Source organism: Lathamus discolor, chromosome 1 (genome assembly GCF_037157495.1).
Source record: "Lathamus discolor isolate bLatDis1 chromosome 1, bLatDis1.hap1, whole genome shotgun sequence".
Lineage (NCBI taxonomy): Eukaryota > Metazoa > Chordata > Aves > Psittaciformes > Psittacidae > Lathamus > Lathamus discolor.
The window spans coordinates 53,475,469-53,497,841 of NC_088884.1; the positions used below are offsets into that span (position 1 = coordinate 53,475,469).

Genomic DNA, 22,373 nt, shown 5'->3' on the forward strand with positions numbered 1-22,373 from the left:
GGGAGCTGAGTCACAGCTGCATGAGAGTTTATAGACTGTTATCAGAACACGAAGAAGCAATTGAACCCCAGAGAAATGTAGCAGTCAGTTTATGTTTGGAACCAGTTCCTAAAATATATCACTCATTTCATGACCAAATGAAATCACAGGCTTCCTGAGATGAAGCTAGTATATGCCCATGCCAGATTCATGTTTAGCATTGGCAGAGTAACTTAGTGACTCCACTGTTGGCTTCCAAGAGATGATTGTTTTAAATAATATGACAACCAGTGATGATAAAAGGAAATAGTTGCAGCTGATTTTTTAATACCTTGGGGATAATTGAGCAATAATTAGAGCATCACAAGCTTTAGTGACTGCACAAGAAATAAAGAGCTCATTTTACAGCTGGGGCTTAGCTGTTTGAAGCCACTTATGGCTAAGCTATATGGCTAACATGATCAAAGAAGTGTGTTGTTGGCTAACATGGACAAAGAAATATGTCATCCAGGCCTGCTCATTGTCATTCTGCTCACATGGGTTACTATGCTGCCTTTCCCAAGATGGGAAAAAAAAATGGGATTTGCTGGCCATACTAAAGGAGATGTGATTTCAAGAGTCTGGAGACATATGACAGTTACATTAGTTCTATAACCAGGATGTATGTGAGCAGTTGCTGCAGGTAGTCCTCATCCCTTCACACTTCCTGCAGGAGATCAGCTCTGCTGAAGTGCAGCAAAGTCAGGTAGCAAGTGTGCAGCTTCAATTCTGAATGAACAAAGACATCTTAAAAAAGACCAATTTGCACAGCTTTTCCTCGTGTGCAGCCGCACTGTTCTCACAATTGGCCTACAGAAGTGGCAGCTCTCTTTCCCTTGGTAGTATATTATAGGTAGAAGTGTATTAATATTTCAGAGATTCAAAGCCTCTTCAGTGACCTAGAGGTTCATTGTCTTTCAGTGTAACTGGAAGAGCAGAGTCATTAAGGCATTCTTGGACATTACAGTGAGTGACCCCTCGCACAGAAATGTGTAATCGAGTCAATGATGTCTAATGATTTTGAGTTACTGCAACCTGTGGTGTGCTTAGATCCACATTTCCAGTTTTTAAGGTCTGCTTTTTCATCTGTTTCTCAGTTTGCACATTTATACCTAGTTAGGGTTTTTCATTTGGTTTTCTAAAACAAAGGATGGTTGCTGATAAAAGCTGTAAGAGTCACAATTAAATTAAGCATAACGCATTAGCATAGGATTATCATTCAGCTTTGTTGCCAAAAAGAGATTTTCTAAACATTTTCACTAGAGTACGCTGAGAGTAATTTAAATAAAGTTGGAGCAGTTGCATCAATGTGAATGCAAGAAAGTCAGAAACTGCATTCTTTACTGTAAAATGGTGTTTCTTTCTAAGACTGTACAATAAATAGACACATAGCAAATGTCAGCTTTGCTTTTCTGTTTGGAAAAGTAAAGCCTGTTTTTTCATCACAATTTCTATTTAAAAATTGGCTATGTGACAAAATTGTGAATGTTTGGTGTGAAAGACAGTTTCCAGTGTTGTAGGTAATGTTTCACAGGACTGATGAAAGTGGAATTGTTTTCAAGCTTAAGGTCGTGTTTGTTGTTGCTGATAGCCTTACTGTTTTTCTCAAACCAGACCTTGTTTTTTTTTCTTTAAAAACTAGTTGCCACATGAAGTGTAGCATCTTTTCCATATGATGAGACTTCCTAACACTTGTGAATGCTCAGAAGAAAAAGAGCCATTATTGCCAAGTTCTGGTCCATCAATCAGAACACTGTCATTTAATAAACTCTGTGGTAGTTACCTCATTAGTACCGTCCTGTGTAAGCTGTGTGGGGTTTTTGAAGGAATGGAAGATAATTCCTCCTGCAAGCCAGTAATGCAGTAAGCCATGACTGTGTATTAATTTAAATATCTACTAGTGTGGCTGACTGATGTTTGCAGCACAACACCAAAGATGTTCACTTTCTTAATTTTCATAGAAAATTCTTGGTTTTATAGGTTGGTTTGCTTTGCTTTTTTCCTTCAAGAAGGCTGCTACAGCTCCATTTTAAACCATGGCAATTTTTATATTTTAGTTATTCCATGCTGGTCTCTTGTATCTAACAGTACTAATTCTTATTCCTGTCAGGTATAAGTTTGTCTATTCATGGGGCTGACAAGAGTGTGCAAATCTATCAGAGGAGAACTGCAGCTAGCTACCCAGTGTCACAGCGTCCACCTGTGGTTGGGCATCCTTCACTCCCACAAGCCAGAGGGTCAATAAAAATGGAAGCCTCATCTTCTGGATCTAGTATTTTGCCAGTCACTGGTGGAAAAGCAAAAACGCATCAGCCAGGTAACAGATTTGCCTTGACACCTTTTTAAGTTCCATTTCTTGTGTGATGTGCCATGATGTTGTGAAGTGGCATTATTAACAGCATCTGATCATGCTTGCATGGAGATCAGTCTTTTGATTGTCAGAGCTATTGACTGCTGTTTTGTCTACATTCAGTATGTTTTTGTCAGTTATAGATTATGGGGAGCAGCAACAGTTGGGACATCTGAAAGTGGGAAATAAAAACGTAAGTTTAATCATAAAAACCAACCATACAACATGGAGTGATTTCCAAAATGTCAAAGCAGAGAAAGCATTGGCTACTATTTTTAATACTGCTCCCCCTTATATATGTTTAACTCTGATAAGCCCTGAGCTAATGGCAATGCTGTAGAGGCTACAGGCATCCCCGATGGAACTCAGTAATTGACACTAGTGTTGGTTTTGATCAAAAGCACATTCCAGGGCATAGATCAAAGTCATGCTGCTAGAATGCAAACAAAACCTCTAGATCTGAAGGAGATTTTACAACATACATTAACTGGTTAACAAATTGAAACTTTTTAAAAGAAAGACAGAATCTCCTGGGAACCATCAAATTCTAATTGACATCTTGAGTTCATTCCTTGTTATGTTAATTGCCAGAGCTATTTTAGAAGAATCTTTTCTTATAACAGGGGACTACATTTGTGCTGGCCATATTCAGGCATTCTTCACAGGAAAATTAAACTCTGAATTTCTTTCCTGAGTAGAGCAAATTACAGCTGCTCATGAAGTGAGTTTTGTAGCTTCTGTATTGAAGGTCATCCACAATCTTCCAGGCTTTCTGCCCAGGAAAAGGGCATGTTGCACCCTGTGTGCAGCTATTTGGGTGCCAAGGGGCAGAGTCTGTTTATGTGGGACAGTTCTGTGTGCTGTCCCTTAGTGTACTTCCATTGCCTTGCAGACCTAGTAGTAAATAGCTTAATTTTTGCAGAAGCTGAAAATTTAGGTTATTTATTCTGGGTTGCTATGCAGGTCTAGTGCCATGAGTTTCATGCACACATACTATTTAGTCACCATAATCTTTGTCAATACAGATTAATTAAGAATTTACACTGACTCATAACCATATGCTTTGTTTATTTCAGTTCGTCTGTTCACTTGTTTGTCCTATTTTTTCAGCTTCTGTGTTTTTTCTTTCTGTACAGAAATTAATACTACAACTACAAAAGTGTTGTTGCTACTGAAGATATATGCTCATGATTGCAGCATGCTAAAGGATTGACAAAAAAACCCTGCATCAGTTTGTGAAAAAATAGTATCTTGAATGTGCACAATAACTGTATTCATTTTGAGCTGCTATGCATTATATGTCTACGTCTTGACAGATGTGGCTTGTGCTTTAATATTGAATAATGTACAGGCAACGTATGCTGGCTTCTGGTTAAGAAAAAGATCCCTTTTCTACTAGACCACAGAGGATTCCTAAAATGGAGCTCATTAGTGAACATCATTTGGCTGATGATTCTCTGAGGAATATAGCTTTCAGTACACGAGATTACTTTTGCCTATCATATTCTGCTCTTTAGACAATAACAGTATCTGTGACCTGCAGAGAGCATGCTTGGAAGCTTGGCATTTAGTAGTGCGACCTTCACTGAAGTTAAGAGGAGTTAGTAGTACCCAGAGCCTTAAAGGCAGCAGATTTTTATAAATATGTTGTATGACAGGAATCTTCTCTTAACCAACTTACAGTGTCATTGTTTCACCTGGAATGAAATAATGTTTTTATTATTTGGGTCTGACTGTTTAATTCTATATAAGAACACCAAATTTATCTCTGTATCCAGGTTAAACTACGACCATTTGAGCTCTACACAAGTAGAGTCTAAGAAAGATTATGGTCAGGCAGCAATAGTAATATATAGTATTCCTAAGAGAAAGTTTTAATTTAAATCTAAAATTGTATGTTATTCATTCTTACTCAGCCACAAATTAACAGCTGTATCTTCATAATTAGCCTTGTACACTAGCTGACCAATGGCAGCACCTTATCTAAGACGTATAAACATTATAAATAGTTATGGTATTTAAAAAAAAAAAAGTTCTGATATACATTAACCATTCAGGTAACAGATCTTGCACCACCATTTTCCAATTTGTGCTCCTGCTGTTGCATACAGTAAATTTCTCAGGTTTTTGCTCGGTCTAATTTTAAACAGTTCATACAATTTGTGTTCTTTCTTCTATTGGAGTGCTGTTATCACAATCAAGCAGGTCTCACTGTTGGAGTAGTATACATTATATTTACTCTGAAATTTCCTTTGTCCAGTTAACAAATACTCTGAACATGAAGACAGTCTAGCATGACAGGTTGTACAGAAAGGCATTTCTAATTCTTATCAATTGGAGGGGCTAGAACCGTGGAAAGAAAAGATGTGTATTTTTTAACTCTAGTAGCATACCACTTCTGTTTTCTGCACATTACTTTGTTTCCCTTGGCCACTTTTCTTCTTTCCAGAATGACACCTTCTATTATTTATCATGAATTCTTTTTAATTGAGAGCTGTTTCTTTTGAATGAAGTTCATAGGTAGTTTCCTGCTTAGGAGGAAGGACTGTGGATATTGTTCAGTGTTACCATGCTCCTTTTCAGCTTGCTTCATTGCCAGTTTTATTTCTAGCTGGTAAGGAGCCTGAGGCTGATGACTTCTACTGTTACTTTGGGTGTTAGAGTGGCTAATGAGCAGTAAGTTGTCTGTAATTTGCCTTATATTAAAAAAAAACCCGTCAAAACAAAACCAAAAAACTCTAAAAAATTGTCTTGTGCAAGCTTGCAAAGAAGCACTGCTCAACCAGGAGAAAGTAAACTCTGATTTTAAGCAGATCAGAAGGTATCAAGTAGCAAAACACAGAGGAAAATGGAGAAATGAGTGGAAGAAAATGGTTATTAATCGTAAAGACTTCTGATGCCTTTGCAGGTGTGCCTGTATGAAGGAAGTTCCTCTTAGAAAGGAGAAAAGCAAAGTAAAGTAAAGCAATTAGATAGCAAATTTAGATGCAATGATAGTAAGACAAATACACATTCCTTACAGAACCAGGGAGTATTTTTAGTTTTGAGAAACCTCCAGTTATCATCTCCCAGTTATGCAAGCAGTTGTGGTATATTGTGTCTAATGGGACACAAGGATACTGAAGCACAGGGTTCAAACCACCTGAGGCAAAGTTTTGGAAGCTGTAAATTGTTACAGCCCCCCACTATGATCAATGTGCCTGTACTGCACACAGGAGGCTTATTTTGAAAGCAATGGTAATCAGCATTTTGGCTGTTTGTAGGAGTAGCAGAACCAAGTACTGAACAATCCTTCAGGAGGTTAAACTGTCATCCTGGTTTGTCCCCTTGATGTTGGGGTTAGGCAGTTTTGGAAACAAAAAAATTCTTGCCTCAATTCTGATGGTGTTGCATCTTTTGTATGGAGTAAGGACTTTTCTGCCTGCCCTTCCCACTGATTTCAAATCAGGACAATGTTACCCTACTTATTCCTGTTGATGATGAATTCCTTTATTCTCAGACTCTGCAGAACTCGTCAAACCTAGTTTCTCTAGGAGTCATTATATTTGCTGGCTGTGGCAAAAATTGCCTTATTTAATAAGTCTAAGCAGCAGTAAAATGAATTCTTTCATTGTGTGAAACTCTGAAATCATCTTAGGACTTCTCTACTTGAAATGCTTGATAACAGCTGTTACCTGTTTTATAATAACAGGGATTCAAAGGTTCCCTAGCAAGATTTTTTTTTTTCTATGTTCTTCCTGTAAAGGCCTCTAGTTAATCCTTAATGTGTTTTGAGTTTCTATAGGAGTGTATATGTAATGACGTAGATATTCAGTTATATCACCTGTACAAATTAGATCCTCAGGCAGTCTGTGCACACAACAGGGAAGGGTTATGTGTGAGTCCATTTATTTCCAGAATTTAGTAAATACATAGGAGTCTTCAGCCCAGGAAATGAAGAAAAATATTCTAGAAATTTCTGCTTTCAGGATGTTACTGTTCAAAATACCTCCTTCAGAGCCAAAGAACAGTACATTTTGGAATGGAGATTCCTTGCTACCTGAAGTGATAAAGGCATATCCATGATATTTGAAAGAAATATAAATTCCATGGCAAGGGAACACTTACTGAAAGGACTGGTTTCTGGCATTAGAGTGGAAATGTAGTAGAATCATTGGAATTCAGTGAGAATCCTTTCCTTGGCAGTCTCTTGCTTTTTATGACAAATAGTACCTGATGTGTTACAAATGTTAAAAGAAGCTGTATTTGCATTAGGCATGCTTTACTTTTTGATTATTTTTTTTTTTACTTATCAAGCTGTAGCATTTTTATTAATGCCTCTAGTTATTGGGTGTGAAAAAAAGAAAGAAGAGCTAGTGGTGTTGGCCAAAAGAACACCTGACTTATGCGGCAAGGAAAAAACATGGTTCTTGAAACTGTGGCAATCTAAAGGAAAAAAGGAAATGTATGTTTAATGAGCTTAGTCACAACTTAATGAACTTAGAGTCATCAAGGAAGCTAGAACTGAATCCTTCAAAAATGAAAATTTACTGTGCAAAAGATACTCTTTTCTCATCACGAAATGTGCACATGCTTGTCAGCATTCACATTTGGTTGTGAATGGTCTTTGGAAGATCTGTATTAGTTAGATGTGATTTGTTGGTTAAAACACATTCTTTTGTCTTTGCTGACTGGCAGGATGTGTGGAATATATCTCTCTCATTAAAAGAATAAACTCCTGCAAGTAATTATATCAGAAAGCTCTGTCATTCAACTACTTCTTGGCAGGAAACTCTTACAAGGTCTGGGAATGGCTGATGTAAACTCACGTGAACATTTGAATTCACATTGACAGTAGTGCTGTATCTTATCTATCTAACACTATTAGGGGAGCAGTCTTTTTCAATATGGCTTCTGCTGCATGTATATAGAATTTCTTCCCATGTAGAATGAAGCATACAAAAAGCAAACAGATTTCTAAAACATTTATTATTCCCTCCATTAAGTTGATTTTCATATTACCAAAGAATAGATTTACAAGAAATATCCATATGCAGAAAGGACATAAATGTCAAAGAAACTAGCCTGCATACTTAACTGTTCTCTAGCCGCAGGCTGTGTTCAATGCAATGCAAGTTTGATGCACCAAATAAAATTTCTCCCATGTTTGTACCTCAAGCGTGAGCTGGAAGCACCTCCCTGCTGAATATAGAGACAGTTAATTTGCCTGAGTACTGATCCTCTGGAGCTTCCACAAAGCTCCTAATGAGAAGTGCAGTTTGCCTCAATTACAATGAAGACCTTTTTTCAGGGAGCTGAGTGACAGGTTGTCACATGGTGATTATGCAGTACTTTGAAATTAAGAGCTGAACTAGATAACAGATGATGCAGAGCCTGAAATCTTCTATCACTTTGCTTAGTCATTCAGCCTATTTCATTCATCACTTTTCTAGGACAAAAGCCACTTATTTGAAAATTCTTGTTCCTAAGCTAATGTCTCCTAAAATGTTCATTCTTGCACTTTTGCAAACAACATGTATAAAAAAAATGAATTCTAGGGACAAAGCACTGTTTTTTCAATGCCATCTATCTTGTTTAATTTGAAAGTATTTGAATTGCGCAGAAACTCCATCCTTCTATGTCAATTTTTGCTGCACATGACACACACAAGTACTGAACCTACCCAGGACCTGTGTACACTCTCAATAAGGGGCTTCAAAAATAATATTAACAGTTTTAAGTGGTGGCTTTGAGGGTGTTTTACTTCTCCAGGGAGGATGTCTTTATAAACTCATCTCTTTTCAAAGACTTATTTTTCTCTCCTTCCTGCTTTGATCAGTCTCCTCTTTGCTGTTGTAATATGATCTTTCATTCATTCTTGCAATCAGTTATGTATGGTTATTTTAAAATCAGTACTGCTCACCCTCAGATTTCGGCTCTCCTGGATATTGTTAGTTTACAACTATGTAGTCACCTCACAAAGCCTGCAAAATGCCACTCTCTGTGGATGTTCTAGATTATTCCAGCCTCAGAGAGTTTTCTCGCAAGGGGAAACTTGCCCAGAACAGGGACAGGCAGCCAGATGTGGCTTTGCACCAACCAGGGAATATTGCTGATCCCAAGGCAAGGTTGTAATGTCCTGAGACCAGTCTACCCTAAGTGTGTTAAAACAGTTAAGAAAATTCTTGATCACTCTAGCTTATGCTGAAGAAAATAGAAAATATACACAAAATTTTGCAAAATTTCTGAGAAAGTAATGGCCCATTTTTCTTTAAAAATAGCTTATAATTCAAGAAGCAATGAGAAAGACTTTTAATAATCAGTTATTATGTTCCTGTAATACTTGACTGAAAAATGTAGCTTTTTTGTAGCTCTATAGTTCTTCCTTAAAGGGGGTTTAGTATTACATAAGCCTCAGTTTCTAATGTAAAATATGTTTCATATATTCCAAAGAAAAATTCTTGCAGGTAGACTGTCAAAAGATGGAACAAACTAGCTTCTACTTTGGCAAAGTTGCTTTTGAGATCAGAAAAAGGATTTGACTGTAATAGGCTGTATTGTGTTACTAATTTCCACAAAAGGGTTGTTCCAGTCCGAAAGATAGCAAGACCTCTTTTCTAGGTTCATTCTGAAATCTCAAAATTAAGTAAGACTTTTCACTCTAATTAAAAAAATAAAAAAAAATAAAAAGGAGAGGGGGATGAGGGAGCTTGCTTCTTAAGTGAGTAGATATGCTACAGGTAAGTGCATCTAGGCATCAGAACCCACTAGAAATTCCAGCCAGTGGAATGCACTGTGGTGCCAAAAAAGCCCCAAAGCCCCAAAAAACTGCATAAAACTCAACATCACAGCTTACAGCAGGCATATGAAGAGAAGATTACATCATTTTTGATCTGTTACTTGTTCCAGAAGACAACTCCCATTAGGTGAAGCAGATAGCTGCCTTTCCTTGTTCGTGAGTGCTTGGATGTCTCAGGAAAGCAGATGTGCTCTCTCTATGTTGGATAATTCCACAGAGGCACCGTAGTTGCTGGTCATGTCCTTTGGGTGTGGAGTTCTGTACCTTATTATGCTTCAGAAGACCAATGGAGCACAAAGCATATGCATTTTTTGGGTCTTCATTACTGATAACATCCAGGGTACTCAATACAGAAAAAGGGAGATAATACTACAGTTTAGTACATTATTTAGACCTTGCTTTAGGAGCAATCTAGCACAGGAAAGGAATTCAGGACCTGTTAGAGTCCTGAATTTATGCCATTAGTCTGCTTCCATGAAACTGTGGAAGGTTTTTAAGCGTCATCAAAACTGCACATATTTTCAAGGCCTTTTGTGCTGCCAGAGTGCCTGGAAATGACAACTCTTGCTATTCAGATACTCTCCTACTGCTTGTGAAGGAGACTCTGCTTAATACCAGTTACTGAAAATAATCTCTTTTGGATCGGCACTGGGTGTGAACAGCCCAAAACTAGTCCATGCATTTTAATGGTAAAATGTTCTATTTCTCCTTAGTGGGTCTTAATTATAGTACATTGCAGGGCTCTATAAGAAAGGTCAACTGCATCAGTATTAGGGGCAGGATTCCTGCTGCTTGTGAGGTACTCTCAAAGACCAATTAAAAATCTGAGTAAGAATATTTTTAGATAATCAATACATAAATATTGCCTCCATTCTTCAGCTCCAATTTGTAACTGAATGATGACAGTTATCTTAACCTGTCCCTGATTAGATCTCCACACACCCACACTGGTAGGCTGGAAACACATCCTCTCCCTGTTATAGTTGAGGGTAGAATTCACTGTTCCAGTTTTAGTTTCTGTACAGGAGGACATGTTTCATGGGGTCAGCATGATAGCTCTTGTCTGAGACTAAAGAAGGAAAGGCTTTGTGGTGACACTGTATTTCTGAGCTTCATGGCCCTAACGTGCATGTTTAGGGCTTACGATGAATGACACTGAGGAGATTTGTAGAGGAAAGGGGCATTAGTAGCCATGAATCGTTATCATCTAGATGAAACCTTCCACTCAGAAATCAATAAATCTCCGCAAGCTGAAAGGGACAGACTGGGGATAGACTGGATGTGCTTGTGCTGTTCAGTTCCCTTTGCCTAAGCATCTGCTGTGAGAAATAGAATCCTGTGCTGGATAGATCTCTGTTCTTCTGTCCTGTCTTTAGGATGACCATTTTCAAGTTCCTATGCTATGTTCATTCCTCAGCAGTCTCAGGACAGCAGAAGTTCCCCAAATGGTTTAGCTGCTTGTACTTTATGTGGGAATGGATTGCCAGGATGTGTTTAGATTGTGGGCAGCGATATGCTATGGTATAACATGAGCCTGTAAAATTGGTTGTTACATTAAAATCCACCTGGAAGAGACATCTGGTATCTTGTAAAAACTGTCTTGATGTCCCATGTTATAATGAAGTCTTTGGTGCCCTGAAGTTATCTGCTAAGTCATGCCTCTTATCCCCACGCAGCCAGCTTTTCTGCTTTTCTCACCAGTAAATTGCTGACCTGATAACTGGGCAATATTTCTGCAATAAACAGTTTATGCAGCAAATACTTTCTTTCTCTCCTCTTTATGAATTGCCTGCTAACAACTTCTGATATTGTTAAAAGTAGATGGTAACTAAAGGATTTGTCATCCACAAGTAGTTAGATTTTTTCAAACAGGACAAATGCTTGAACATATGTAATAGCAATCTTTGATAGCTATGTTTATATGCACACTCACAGTATAAGAGGAAGGAGGTTAAACTAAAATACAATCATTCTTACTGTTATTTTTACGTAATGGGAAATGGGCTGAATTGTTTGGTCCATTTAGATCTCAGACTTCTTTCTAGATTCTCATATACAACATACAACTGTGCAGAAATGTATCTGCTTAGTTACACACTGTGGCTTTGTGCCATTTTCAGACTGCCTCCTGTAGATTTCTGTCCCAAGTATTATGACACTTTAAAAGGATAGTTCTGTCCCCAGCAGGAAAGAACACACTTCAGTGCCTTGTCTCTTTGCATTATCAGTGAAGATAAGTACTTCCAGGGGGTAATTCTAAAGGCTCATTGTGCAACACTGTCCGTCTACTGATCGTGTAAGGATCTGCACAGGAGCCATGCAGAGCCAAGTAATTGGTAATATTAGTCAAAGGAATATGTGACATGCTATGCCTGGGGCTTCTGCATGGACATTGGGTCCTTTCAAGCCTTAGGGCATTAAGGCATCCTCTGAGCATAGATGGAAAATGAAGAAAGAGGTTGTGTGCACAGCAGCCCAGTGGTTTGGGTGTTTATCCATGTGGGAGATGTGGATGGTTAGCTTTTCTCAACTGTTGTCCCATCTGAACTCACTGCTTAAGAGATGCCTTTTTCTCTTGAGCACAGTGTTGGTGGGTCTCACTGTCCCCACGCCTACAGGTCATTCTGTGCAGTGACTGAAACAGGAATGCAAGAATTGAGGCCTAGCAGGACCCTGTTCCTATAGCTTGGTGTTCAGGCTATTTTGACTGTCAGGTTGGTTTTTGAGGCATGTCTTTGCATCTAGCGCTGTCAATCCATTTAGTCTGTCATTGGCTGTGGAAAAGACATACATAGCATGAGACAGGTAAAAAACAAGAGCTGAATGTAGGACTCCCCACTTCTCTGTAGTTAATTGTCTAATGCTATCCATGGTTTAATGTAGAGAAGAACGGACGCTGTATGTCTTCAAAATATCTTAGTATCTGATAGATTAGTAATATTAGGTGTTTAGAAATCTCCATTACTGCTGCTTCTGGAAGATAAGAAAAGAGTTTCTATTAACATAATTAAACATATGTCATGCCTTATAGTGTATTGCAATACAAAGGAAAACTATTTTTAAATTGTTTTTCAAAAAGAATTCCGGTATTGTTATTACCATACCCTTGACATGACCATGCACAGAGACAGCTATGGCATTGGGTCTTCATGCTAAACAGAATTATTTGGATTTTGAATTCATTGGATTTATGGAAAATTAAGTAGCCCTATGTATTTACTCCAATAACTTTCAAAACTAATAAGGCATTTTTGTGCTATTACTCTCAGCTTTTGATTCTAGGACACTAACATGCAGACACATTATTTTATCCATAATCAGTGAGAAAACCATTAAGATAAATGGCGTTTTCTGCATAGTGGAAGATTTGATTAGCTATGCTGAATATTTAACAGAGTATATACTTTTTTCTTAAAGGTAATTGGTAAACTAATTGAGAGTATCAGGTTATACCCAAGTCCTTATGTATTTATAGACATATATGACAATCTACCAGCTCAGAGGTTTTTCAAAGGTCTGCAAATATTTATGCAGAGTTCACAATATTTTCAGTATTAGAAGTATATAGCGTACTATTGCTGTTATGGGGTGCTTTGACTTAAATTAGAAGTCTTTAAAGGTCTCTCTTTCAATGTGTATCATTACTTATAATTTATAATAATTTCAAAACTGTGGGTGTACTCTGTAGATACATGGTGAAAAATCCTGTGACCTACACAAGTAAATACCTCAAATTAGGGAAAACTGGGGTCTTTAAGATACTTCCAGTTTATCAGTACAGGTACATACATGCCAGCACTGCCATGCCATACAGAAGTCGCTGCAGATGTGGCACACAGCTGGTCTTACCCTTGTATGTTGCATTGTCTTAAATATAAAAATACGTCAGCACATTCTCAGAAAGAATTAAACACATGACTTTTCCTGTCCTTATCCTCACTGCCATCTTCAGAAGGAACACAAGACTGGAAAGAAGCATCAAAATGAAAGAATAAAGGGACCCGTCTCATACACACACCCATTGTAAAAGTCTGAGTGTTGAAGCTGTAAGGCAGAGAAGGCTTAAGTGGGAAGGAGCAAGGAGAGAAGGAAGGCTTCTGGGTAATAGCTAATCCTGGTTTAGAGAGGAGCCAAGTGCTGGGCTGGTGGGCCAAAATGTGGCAGGTTGAATAAAAGAACCTTTTTCTTCTGTATGGAGAAGAACCTGATCAAGGCAGGACAGCATCATGTGCTGAGAAGATACTTGTGAAAGAAGACATTCAGCGTTTGTCCTGACTTAAATAAGGCTTTTGATGGGAAACCATGCAGGTCTGAGGGAACTGCCCTCTTGCACAGCTGGTGTGTAGTAGCTCAGCTGGGAGTGAGTGAGAAGCATTCATGCCAGGGAGCAAGGACCACAGGAGAAAGGTGAGCATAACTCACTGGTATTACTGCCCTGTGCACCGGTGGCTTGCAGATCATCAGTGTTAACCTGACCTTATACAAAAGACCTTTTGACATTTTGAAAGATTCTTGCTCTTAAACCGCTGTGGGGAGGGGAAAAATAGGTCCTGCAAAAATGCTGATACTACATCTTTTCATATCTGTTCAAGAGGAAAACAAGACACTGATAGACAGAGTTATCCTTCGTGATGCAAAACTCATTTCTATGTGGACTCAGCCTATACTTTTAGGAACTTTTAGCTGTACATAGAGAGGACAAATCCTTCCACCTGGACAAAAGACTTGTAAGGAAACTCTAAAACGTCCTCAGTTTTGTTTCCTCTTTTTTATTTCCTTTGAAGAAGGCAAGAAGTTCTTTACTGTGAGGGTGGTGAGGCACTGGAACAGGTTGCCCAAAGAAGTGGTGAATGCTCCATCCGTGGCGGTGTTCAAGGCCAGGTTGGATGAAGCCTTGGGTGACATGGTCTGATGTGAGGCATCCCTGCCCATGGCAGGAGGGTTGGAACTAGATGATCTTAAGGTCCTTTCCAACCCTAACTATTCTGTGATTCTATGATTCTATGTCTACAGTAGAGTTAGTCAGTGGGAACCAGTGTTTTATGTTTAATATGAAGCTGACCAGGATGAACTCAAATGATCCTGCTGATATTAAATTTTGGACCTTTGTAATCACAAACGTATAAAGTTAAAATTGATTATATTTTCAATATGTGGCTACTGACCACACGTATTTTAAACATACCTAGTATTTCCTTCTCCTACAACTATATTTCTTTATTCTTCTGTTTCAGCTCTTTCATTGTTACATGGTATTTTGTGATATCATTAATACTTTCCTAGTGTAAAACTCTGTATATGACAGTTTGAAGAGCAGCAATGAGAAATTAAATAATTTTAATATAGGAATATATATCTAATATAATCACTGCAATAAGATTGATGCACATAGTTTATGCTGCAGGAGAGAAAATCGCTTAGGCAGAAATATGTCAGCCTTCCACCTAATGATTCATAATGAGCTATCTCTGAGCCACTGCTTTCAGCCTAACTTTACCTTGCTAGGAAGACTCATGTGTTTTGATTACAGATATTTGCATGCATTTTATGACTTGGAGAATAGCTTCTTTTTTTCCGGTGTGGTACAAGAACCAATATGTTTTTCATCTGTTGAGGTTTGTTGTCCAATGTAGTCATGGGGTGGATGCCAAGAAGACCCACTATGCTGTACATTTTGTTTCATTCCTGTCATAGAAATGAGAAATGTCAGAATTGAGATTAGTTATAGCTATGGATTTCACATGTGAGCATAGTCCTAACTAGCATGTCTAGGTAATGTTTTAAACATTGTCCATTTGAAACTGTACTTTTGTTGTAAATGACCTGTCTAGCACTCACAGTGAAAAGCCAGTAGAAAATGTATCTGCAAGGGAGGGATCCTTTGCCCCATGTTGATCTAGGTTTGCCTTTAGTGAAAAAGCTACCATGTGCATCAGCTTTCTGTTTTCTTTAAAGAAGAGGCTCTAGTGAACAGGAGTAACTTCTCTGTGGAAAGTACAGGCAATAGTTAATGTAGCAAAACAAACCTGCTCGAATTAGAATATTTGCTCTTGCTAAGTACTGCCCTGTTAGAGGTGGATGGCCCTGGGATAGGAGGGCCATCTACTTGACTAGCATACTAGTTATTTGCTACTTGTATTTAATGTTCATGCAGCCATTGTGAAAGTACATGGTTGCTGCCAAAATGATTTTTTTTAGGGGTTTTTGTATATTTTTTTTTAATAAGAAATCAGCTCACTGTACTGATAGAAGTTGCTGGTGCTGCCTTTTCAGAAAGGTCATTTGAAGCTGTAAATTTTTCTTTACAGAAACTTCCAGAACTGTAGACAAAACATTTGTTTTCACTTGCTGAGTTAATTGGAAATGAGGGAGGCAAAGAAAAGAAGCTGTGCTTTCAGAAAGCAACTGAGTCAAGTATTTCTATTCTGATCAACGAGCAGAATCTAAGCAGTAAAACTCTTCAAGAAGCCCTGGCTGCCTCAGTGAATCTCAAAGATCAGTTCTGTTCTCATATGTCCATTCAAAAATACAGAGTAAATGTGTGCCTTTTATTGTGTATTGAGAAACAGCAGCACTTTTTCCGTCAGCTTAATTTTATATTCTTTATTTGGGTGCCAAATTCTTAAACTCTGCATTTTTCTATTCACCCAAGTGCTGATGCTCGATTTCAGACCACAGTGTGAGATCGTCCATCTATAAATGTGATTTGCACATCACAGCACGTGTATAAAAATGTACAGTATTTCAAAAATTGGGCTCCAGGTGTTGACTATGCAAGAAAATAGGCTTTGACTTGTAAAGTTCATGTATGAAAACCTGATTGTGATATTTGGCTAGATACTAGATGCATGTAACAGGATCTCATCCAACAAGAACCTGAGTGTGTTCTTAATTTTAAGCAGACACGAAGTAACTCTCACTACAATGGGAATTACCTTGTTTAACATTAGTACCTTTCTACATAATTTGCTTCTTTGATACATGCGATCATTTTAATATTTAGAGGTATGTTAAAATTCTGGTTTAAGACAAACCATCTCATTCAGCCTCTGAAAGTGTAGTGCCTTCTAGAAATCTCATTTTCCTATACTAATTAGTAGACACGCTTCAAAGAAAATAAAGGGAAAATATGTTACTTTATGTATTATTTTATGCATCAGTGAGGAAATCGGAGTGAATGCTGTTAGCTAATTTAAAATTGCCACAGTTAAACTAAAACGTCTCAGTAAGATAAGAAAAATTATCTGATCTTTTAATAAAATCACATAAAATTTGATAAATTTATTATTTATTTCACTTTTATTTGATTGTGTTTCTACGGAAAGAGGTTCTTTCCCTTCCAGCCACCCAGTCAATATTGCATAGAGTTTACTCAGTGGGACATGTCACTGATAAAACATAAATCAGCAGCTGCTAAAGCAAGAAGAAAATGCTAAAGCTAGGCTAGTGATCCATCAGGAGCAACAGTGACACCAGATACTATCTTGGTTTGTGGTGTCAGAGATCTGTAGTAAGAGAAAGAAAATATCTTTGGGATATAGGAGAGAACACTGGGGGGGGGGGGGTGGGTTCCAAAGAGCGGGTAGGCTAATGCCTCTGTCCACCAACAAATCAGCAATCATTAGTTTGGCCAGTCCATGACCCATCACATAAGGGTTGTTTCTCTCAGCCAAAAAAATGCATTTCTCCCTCCTGCAAAGTGAGGGAGAATGGAGAAGGGTAGAAGCAGGTGTGCCCTGATTCAAGTCTGTTTATTGACACAGTGAAGATCATGGGAAGAGTGTCCCTGCAATCACTTATTTAAAAGCTATGTTGTTGGCAGATACATTTCTTTTTACCCTTCTGTCAGTGAAGGTAAGTTTGTGGTTAGCCATATATTATATCAGAAATAATAGGTAGGTGATTATGCCTAGAATTTCAAGTGAAGTCAGACTGGATGATGTCCTAGATCTGATACTTGTGCAGTGAGGCTAGATATTAAGGCTACTGTGAATCAGAGAAGTATGTAAGGCTGAATTGCTGGAAATTCCCCATACTGCAAATGGGCCAAATACAGGAGCAGAGATTTGAATGAAGCAAAACTTGTCTTGGCTTGATAGGCTGAACAGCAGTCAGGCTTAGGCTGGACATTTTATGATCACTTTCTAGACAGTACTTTTCATTATTTGAAAAGTGGCTTTGAAATTGATCATGTATATTCTCCAATGGTTTCATTTTATCAACAGGCCTGTGGTTAGATGGTCCATCAGATATCAATGCTTCAGGACCTCCATTGCTGCCCGGCTGTCACATCTTTTCTCCCTGGCCCAATTCAGCTTTGTTGAAGATGCTGCAGGGATTCTGCTACCTTCACGTCTTTTGAGGAGCAGTGATTTGGGTGTAAACAAGGATGGAGGGTTTGGGGGAGAGAGGTATTTTGTATTTGTCACTATTGTCATTATTTTGCTCTAACCAAGGTTAAAATGGCAGTTTTAAACTGGATTAGAGATGTAAATATGTAATCATTTATGTTACAAGTGGTAACTGAGTATTTAACAAGAAACTGAATGATATCACTTGCGAAGCTGCTCAACTGAGTTGCTGTCCATTGCTTACCTCTCTACCTCCATCCTATCATTTATGTAGGATATATTGTTTATACAGAATATATTGTTATGCCTTTTCTAGCAGCTGCAGTATTTTTCCATGGTCCCTAGAATTCTCTTCTGGGGCTAATCCTAGACTCCCACCTCTGAGGCCATCCGCATATTTCCTTAGACTGCTGCTATATGCATAATCAGCTGTCTCACTTAAGAAATTCTCTTTGTTCTACACCATTAAGTGAACTCCTGCTGTTTCTATGACAGATCACCTTTCAGGAATCTACAAGGGAAGCCATCTCTGATGTTAACAGTGGGTCTTTGCTGTGGAACAAAGAATACGCCAGGGCAAGCATGAGATGGTTTGAATTTATAGTATTTTAACATTGGGAAATAAAAAGAGCTGAAGTGGGTGTTTGTATACCCATTTTGAGATCTGTAGTTCCAAAAACAATGAAGGATTTTTAAAATAGTGTTAAGCGATTTTGTGCCCAGGAATATAATTCATGGCTCCTAGCAAGGCGGTGGTGAGATAATCATTTGGTGAGGGGAGGGGGAAGATATAGGAGGGAATTCAGAATGAGCTTGTTATAGGCAGACTGTAAGAGAAAGAAAAATGATTCCATCAAAAGCATGAGTGATTGCCTCTAGTGAGGCACAGTAATGGACTAAATGACCTGAAGGTTTCTTCTTCTACCGTGGCTTTTTTGTTGTGAAGAACACGCCTCGAACAGATGCTTTTGTGAAAGGTTTTGTTGCCACTCTAAAAACCAGCCACATGCCCAGTAGCTCCCTCTTTTTCTCTGGGTGTATCCCAGCACCCTGTAACCAGAAGCATAAGGCTCTTTGGCCAGTATCTTTTCCTGTCTACGCTCGATGCTCATCTATCTTTCTCTGCATGGAAAGGGTACGTTTTCAAAACTTCCTGCTTTCTTTGCTTGTGTTGAAAGAACACTGAAATTGGCAAATCTTCTGCCTATTTACATGTGCAAATCAGTTTAAACAGTGACTCACTAGCTGACAGTTGTGTTCTGCAGTGCTTTTAAAGAGCAGCCATTGCGTAGAAGTGTGAAGCCCTTTGAAACTGACTCCAGTACTGGAGTGCTTCCTAGACCACAGCATGCCATCAGCTTGGCATGTGAGAACTTATGGTGTCCTGTGGCTGAAATACGCTGTCCATGCTCTTCTTGTCCCAATAGCTGTTTTCTGTCTCAAGAGTTAATTCGTCCTTTGTGTGTTTTATTTTAGCCTGGTTGTTCCTGTAGTGCTGTGTCATTTGTAACAACAGGTCTTGTCTGTTTTCACATTTTGGAGTTAGTCTTGTAGATGGTATGGTGAGATGATGCTCATGGCATGGTGCCATGTGTTCATGTGAATGAGGGACTTGCCATTGGTGACTGATCATTACTGATAGCAGAGAATGTTGTTTTATTCTATTTAGCTCTAAGTCAGTCCATGTTCTATCTAAAGCTGCTTGGTTTGAAGAAAAATTGGTTCTCCTGGGGGGGGCAGAGTTAAGTAGCTTTATTCAATGTGTATGTTCCCCCACCTCAAAGCCTCTTGGCTGGATTTTCTACTGCCCTGTCACAAACTCCATCAATCTCTTCAATTTCTTCAGAAGGAAGAGAGGATTTGCAGGTTAACCGGCTGGAAACGCAAATATGGATAAAACCAGACATACAGAAGACAGATGTGGACTTTTCAGAAATTCTTAATGCAATACAAGAAAGTAAGTTATTCCTTGGATGCAGAATTTGGTTTATGGTAGAAGAATCAATTGAGATGCATTGAGATTATAACCAAAGGAACATACGGAGTGATTAACTGAATGATAAGTATGTATTACTACACTCTCAGAGAAAGTTCAATGGGTTATTGAAGGCCTGTAAGAAATCTTTTACTGAGAAGTCATGGTAAGATTTGAATTATTATGTGCCTAAGGATTCCAGCAGTATTTATTTCCAATGCAGAAGCAATCAGAAGTAGAATCATAGAATCACAGAATAGTTAGGGCTGGAAAGAACCTTAAGAACCTTAAGATCATCTAGTTCCAACCCCCCTGCCATGGGCAGGGACATCTCACACTAAACCATGCCACCCAAGGCTTCATCCAACCTGGCCTTGAACGCTGCCAGGGATGGAGCATTCACAACCTCCCTGGGCAACCCATTCCAGTGCCTCACCACCCTAACAGGAAAGAATTTCCTCCTTATATCCAATCTAAACTTCCCCTGTTTAAGTTTTAACCTGTTACCCCTTGTCCTGTCACTACAGTCCCTAATGAAGAAGAGTCCCTCTCCAGCATCCCTATAGGCCCCCTTCAGATACTGGAAGGCTGCTATGAGCTCTCCATGCAGCCTTCTCTTCTCCAGGCTGAACAGCCCCAACTTCCTCAGCCTGTCTTCATACAGGAGGTGCTCCAGTCCCCTGATCATCCTCGTGGTCCTCCTCTGGACTTGTTCCAGCAGTTCCATGTCCTTTTTATGTTGAGGACACCAGAACTGCACACAATACTCCAAGTGAGGTCTCATGAGAGCAGAGTAGAGGGGCAGGATCACCTCCTTCGACCTGCTGGTCAGGCTAAGATTCCTGTTACTTTAATCCATTTTTTTGCACTCTTGAATGTCTGTGTGAACTAATAACACCGAGCAAATGCTGCAGTCTGGGATCTAAGACTGGATTTGAAATTCCAGCTGTTTGGATATATTCATGTTTTTGCAGCTGGAATTTATTGGGAGTGGAAGCATCACAACAACTGAATGTCTGCATGTCTTAGGTAGAAGTGAAAAGAGACGGTTTTACGCAGTATCTATGACTGGTGTGGGCTAAGAATTGATAGGTCCACCCTTTTTAAATCCAGCTGCAGAATAAATGGAAGACTTGTGCTAGAAGAATTACTACTGTAAACATCAGTGGAAGACACACACCCCCTACTCAAAACTGATGAAACTCTGGAATCCAAAAGATTCTGTAATTTCAGAGGAAATTTTCCTTAGTAGATTGAAAAATTTTATGCAGGCCAAGAATCAAAATGCATGGTATGGCTTTCTGGTTTCCTTCTTTTCCAGTTTTATTTTAATCTATGTGTTTTGTGTAGCAATTTTCTAAAGTGAGAAACAGCAATTTACATTCCTGAATGACAAAAGATGTATAAGAACATATAAACCCCTGTAATCCACCTATTTTTGCCATATGAATAAGGAACAATACAGTGTTAGCATTGGGTTGTTTGGTGGTGGTATTAGTTTGGGGTTGTAAGGAAAACTCTCAGATTAGCTTGATGACAGGGGTAATTGAATCAACTTCTTATTTAAGCTGTAGGTTTAGGGTCAGTCCTGTGTTTTATAACTTTAAAAGCTTTTCCTAGCAGGAAATCTTAATATAAGATTTTAGCTTCTCCTCTATTCTCTGCAACTCCACAGCCCAGACACAGGCCTCGTGCCACTGGGATGTGGACCAGAGAGGCTGAAAAGGCACTATTGTCTTTCAGAGGCTGAATAGACAAGATACCTAAACAAGGATGAGAAAATTCAAGTTGGGAAGGACCCATTTTGGCATACAGGAAACAGTTATCTTCTCCATTTCAAGTATATGCCTGAGGAGAATAAAAATGGATGATTTGTTTAAAACAATAAGACGTCCAGATTAGATTTATTAATGGTGTTTGTCCAAAACAGCTTCTTTTTTAAAAATGACCATATCTCAAATTCCCTTAGTATTACATCATATCTCAGTGCCATACACTCTGATTATATCCCAGTGAAGAATAACCCCAAATTTTCATTCAACAGGGCATAGGTTTGCTCATAATCTCAAATGGTAAACGTCTAGATAAAACCCCTAGTTTCTTTCAAAAGTAGGCTAATTTTCTGTGGTCATAAAGAAGGCATTCATCTGACTTGAACATAGGGGTTTGCAGTGAAGGTATCAAGATCTGAACTTATTGTCAAAGCTCCCTTTGTGATGAACAGAATGTAACTAGCATGTCTACAGCCCAGTTTGTCTCATTTTAAAACAGGTGTCTCATCTAGAGTAGATGACCTGCAAGTTGGAAGTGGCCATTTGCCTCTGTTGCCTGTACACAGAATTTAGGGAGATAAACTAATGTGAATCAGGACCACAACTTAGACACAAACATCCACACTGCAGTTGTGGAAATGTGGGTGATTCCTACCCTAAGTAAAACAAATATTGCAAGTGATTAATGGATATAAACTGAATAGAATTAGGCTCCCAAACAGTTTTAGCAATTTGAATACAATACTAAACCTAAATAGCATCAAATAGTCTTTTAAGAACTGATACTTTGATTGATAGATTATTATTCAAGCCATTATACAGTTTTTGCAGCCTTGGGTACTGTTCTTAATTTATGCAGACCAGATGCAGTTGCTGTTGGGAAGTTCATCTCTATGTACCTCAGCTACTTTTTCTTCTGGAAAGACAAAAGGATTGATATGATTGTACGACCTAGTTTGCAAAGGCTTGGTATGGGTCTACGGCAGTGTCTTGTCACCTGCAGTCTGTTCTGAATATCAAATACTTAGGATAAACATGCCTAAATACTCTTTTCTAGAGTGGTTGCTCTGAATAATCATTTTATTCCCAGATTTTTGTTAACATTGAATGAAAATTTTAAACGGCTAAT

General features: G+C 38.6%; 1 protein-coding gene across 1 annotated transcript in view; it reads left to right on the forward strand.

Annotated features, from left to right (window-relative positions):
* ANO4 (anoctamin 4) overlaps positions 1-22,373 on the forward strand; it is a 211,770-nt gene that overhangs the window by 85,813 nt on the left and 103,584 nt on the right. The window contains exons 3-4 of the mRNA XM_065671440.1: positions 2,129-2,335; positions 19,344-19,454. Coding sequence (XP_065527512.1) covers positions 2,129-2,335; positions 19,344-19,454 — 318 coding nt within the window. The remainder of the gene's footprint in view (positions 1-2,128; positions 2,336-19,343; positions 19,455-22,373) is intronic.